The sequence below is a fragment of the Schistocerca piceifrons genome, chromosome 2, assembly GCF_021461385.2.
Source record: "Schistocerca piceifrons isolate TAMUIC-IGC-003096 chromosome 2, iqSchPice1.1, whole genome shotgun sequence".
NCBI lineage: Eukaryota > Metazoa > Arthropoda > Insecta > Orthoptera > Acrididae > Schistocerca > Schistocerca piceifrons.
In genome coordinates this window covers 642,263,153-642,266,398 of record NC_060139.1, presented here as the reverse complement: position 1 = coordinate 642,266,398, position 3,246 = coordinate 642,263,153, and the positions used below count along the sequence as shown (strand labels likewise).

Here is a 3,246-nt window from a genome sequence, read left to right as displayed (position 1 = left end):
TAATTTTTGTGTGTTACTAACTTATCAAACAACTTTTTAAAAAAACTACCATTGTGGAGCAGCAATATATTCTGAAGTACATACTAACAGTGGAAAGAACTAGCAAATTGTAACTATCAATGCTCTGATTTACTGTGTACATATACTGAACACTGCAGATCAATGAATAACACTTATGCCAAACATCCACAATGACACCTCATTTCATCAACATTCATATTTAGTGTGACTCATCTCTCACACTATATGCAGGCTACTGTTAAAAATAATTTGGTATTTACGTTATTAGCACCACATATAACAGCATCAAATGCAGCATTGCAAATTCTCATGCACAAGACAACCAAAGTGTGATGTAGGTAAGGCTAATGTGTGAGATCCCAAAGTAGGTGCAGTAAATAAATACAAAACATATCACTGACTTTTTCTATTTCACTGCAGTAACACCTTTTAACGAAATAATTTAACTTCGTTTTTGTACAAATCAGGTATAAGGGATTTCAATACAGTATGTGTAATAATTGCAGTCATCCCCCATATTTTATGCTCTCCTCCAGAGAATACAGGCAAGGTGTACCCGCCTGGATATTCCATGTAATCGCAATTACTAGAATCACAAAACAGTCTTAATGGTACTGTAAACACAGATTCCACTTCTGTCCGATTTATTGCCAAGTCTTTCACATTCACATGCCCTATGTAACCCAGATACGGGCAAACGACTACTTCATTGTCTTTTGTACCAACAAAACTTCCATGTCCCCAGATCTCTATGTCGCTTTTCTGTAATCCTATTTCTTCACACGTCTCCCTACAAGCCGTCTCTTCTAGATCACTGTCTGTCTCATCCTGCATGCCACCAGGAAATGAAACTTGTCCACTGTAATTTTTCAACGTACTTGATCGCAACGTATATAACAACGAAATTTCTTCATTTACTATACAAAATGGTACCAACACAGCTGCCTGCTTTGCGGGCACATGTTGCTTAGTTCGCAATGGGCCCATACGCTGTAGTCGCTCCAAGCCTTTCTTCCTGTTTTCTTCGTTGAAGATAGCCTTTGCAATTATCTCGCTCAAATTATGTGTGGATGTGGCATGGCAACGTGCATTTGTGATGAAGAGCACAGCTTGTCTGGAATAAAGACCATGTTTAATTAGTTTTCATCTACTGAATAACGCTATGGTATAACACACATCCTGTTACTGTTTATACAAATACGTATTGCAAAGGACAGACAGAGAAAGGATAAAAATTGTATTCACCTTCCTGAAATTGATCTTAAGCACACAGTCATCTCGTAGAGTTAATACTCATAGACACAAAAAGGGGGTATAATTCTTTGCCAAAACTTCAAGTTGAAACATCTCTACCTTCGTACTGGGAATGTTTATGTTGGTGGGGGTTGTCCGAAGTTCCACTTATCAGCTGATTGAATGACAAGGATGCTCCGACAGCATCATAACAAGAAGTTAGACCTTTCTGCATTCCATACACCATAAATATTGTTTCTAGAAGCCAATAAAAAGGAAACTAAATAAATACATATTGTCTATGATTTACGCTTTTGAATGATAACGTAGCAGTCGCAACACTTCGCCTCGATTTTGTTGCCTGCTACGCCAGCGGCGCGCCAAGCGGCCGTATGTTAAACTAATAAACTATTGAGTTTGGTGCGATCGTGAAAACGAAAGCGAGTAGTAGCTATTTAATTTGGTTTGTACATTGGTTTTTACAGATGAGAATGTAGCGTAGCGCAATAAATTGCAGCATCGACAAGAAAAAGATACCACACTGTTCTTTTTTTGCTAAGGACCCTGAGAGGTGTATAACATCATGTTACTAAACTGCATCTTCAGGATTCGCTTGTAAATTACATGTATATTGATGTTTAATGTTTTGTTTTAGGTGCAGAAAATGGCTAGTGAATAGCAGACGGAAAAAACACCCTGTATACCTTTATAATAACGTTTTGTCCGTTATACGTCGATCGAAACCAGTTCATGAATGCAGACAATAATAAACACGTGTGGAAAACAGTTAACCACATTGCTTTACATTCCAAATACACCACCTCAATGACGATGATGAGGAGACTGCCACAAAGACTCGGCAACCCGTCTAAAACTGTAAAACGCTCATACAGTACAAAAGCAGTCAGTTCAGCTCTACATATATCAGTGCCAGATTCATCCGAATCGTCAACACAGACCTGTTTTGACGATGAAGTGGTAAAATTAAGCGTAGTTACTCGTGTTTAGAAAAAGCGCGTGGAGTATTAGAATGTGCGGATCACTACACTTGGTGCAAAACTGTAATGGGACAAGCAAAGTGAGTATCATTTTAAATACAGACAGCAAGAGAAACTGTATCTGAAGGATCAAGTGAAGAAGGACAAACAAATTTTGAAGACTATAGGAGCCCGATATTTTTTAAAAAAGATGCCCTTGGCTTGTTGTTAAATCAGATTAGCATGCCATCTCAAAAGATGGAAAGACAAAATTAAGCTGTTTGCTCTAAATTTATTATATTAAAGCATACAGGTTTTGTCAGAATGTTGTATGTTTCCATCAGTGTGTTCATTACAGAGGCATGTGGAAGGCATAAAAATAAAACGTGGGATAAGTGACAATATGTTCCACCTTTTGAAGCAGAAGTTACAGCATTTCTACGATACTGATAAACTAGTGCATATGTCATTGGATTAAAAAAAGTCTCTAATGGCAAATTTAACATATGACAGCACTTCTTTCAGTGTTATTGGCTTTGGGGTCTTGGGGTTTACACTCACAGTATATTTCTCCCAATATGTGGCAGTTGCTTGTCCCACTTGGAACAATATAATGATTGAGGTCGTGCTTGTGGCAACATACGACAATGACAATACAGTAGGCCTATGGAACGACAAATTGCATGTAGAGGTTCATGTCTGTGCTTTTTATGAGTGAATCTGTGTGTTTACATTTCGTTGATATCAACGTGGTAAGCTGCAGTTCTATCCAACGTCACAAGTGTTTCTTCACGAAAGTATAACTTGCCACTGGCTTGATGAGATTTATCCCTACTTGCACTTATTTTAGAATCATTTTAGGAACATCTGTGTCTTCTGATATTACGCAAACTCTTGGAGGCAAAAAAAAAATTCAGATATTTCGTAAATCACGTAGGAAAGAGATACGAAACAAACACTCTGCTTACGAAGCAACTGAAGTTCTGCTTTTGCCACCTTGGAACGCTAGTATAGC

General features: G+C 37.9%; 1 protein-coding gene across 1 annotated transcript; it reads right to left on the bottom strand.

Moving 5' to 3' along the window:
* Nucleotides 1-412: 412 nt before the first annotated feature.
* Nucleotides 413-1,651, bottom strand: LOC124776867 (mitochondrial coenzyme A diphosphatase NUDT8). Its single transcript, XM_047252045.1, has 2 exons — nucleotides 1,267-1,651; nucleotides 413-1,135 (listed from the first exon to the last, which is right to left on the bottom strand). The coding sequence occupies exons 1-2, from the start codon at nucleotides 1,296-1,298 to the stop codon at nucleotides 451-453; spliced, it is 717 nt and encodes a 238-aa protein (XP_047108001.1). The 5' UTR covers nucleotides 1,299-1,651; the 3' UTR covers nucleotides 413-450.
* Between the last annotated feature and the right edge of the window lie 1,595 nt (nucleotides 1,652-3,246).

Bases quoted from the DNA above. Each gene is read 5' to 3' on its own strand.
- LOC124776867 (XM_047252045.1), bottom strand. From the start codon at position 1,298: ATGACTGTGTGCTTAAGATCAATTTCAGGAAG. The intron at 1,136-1,266 runs GTGAATACAATT...TCTTTATTCCAG, and splicing joins TTAAGATCAATTTCAGGAAG to ACAAGCTGTGCTCTTCATCA.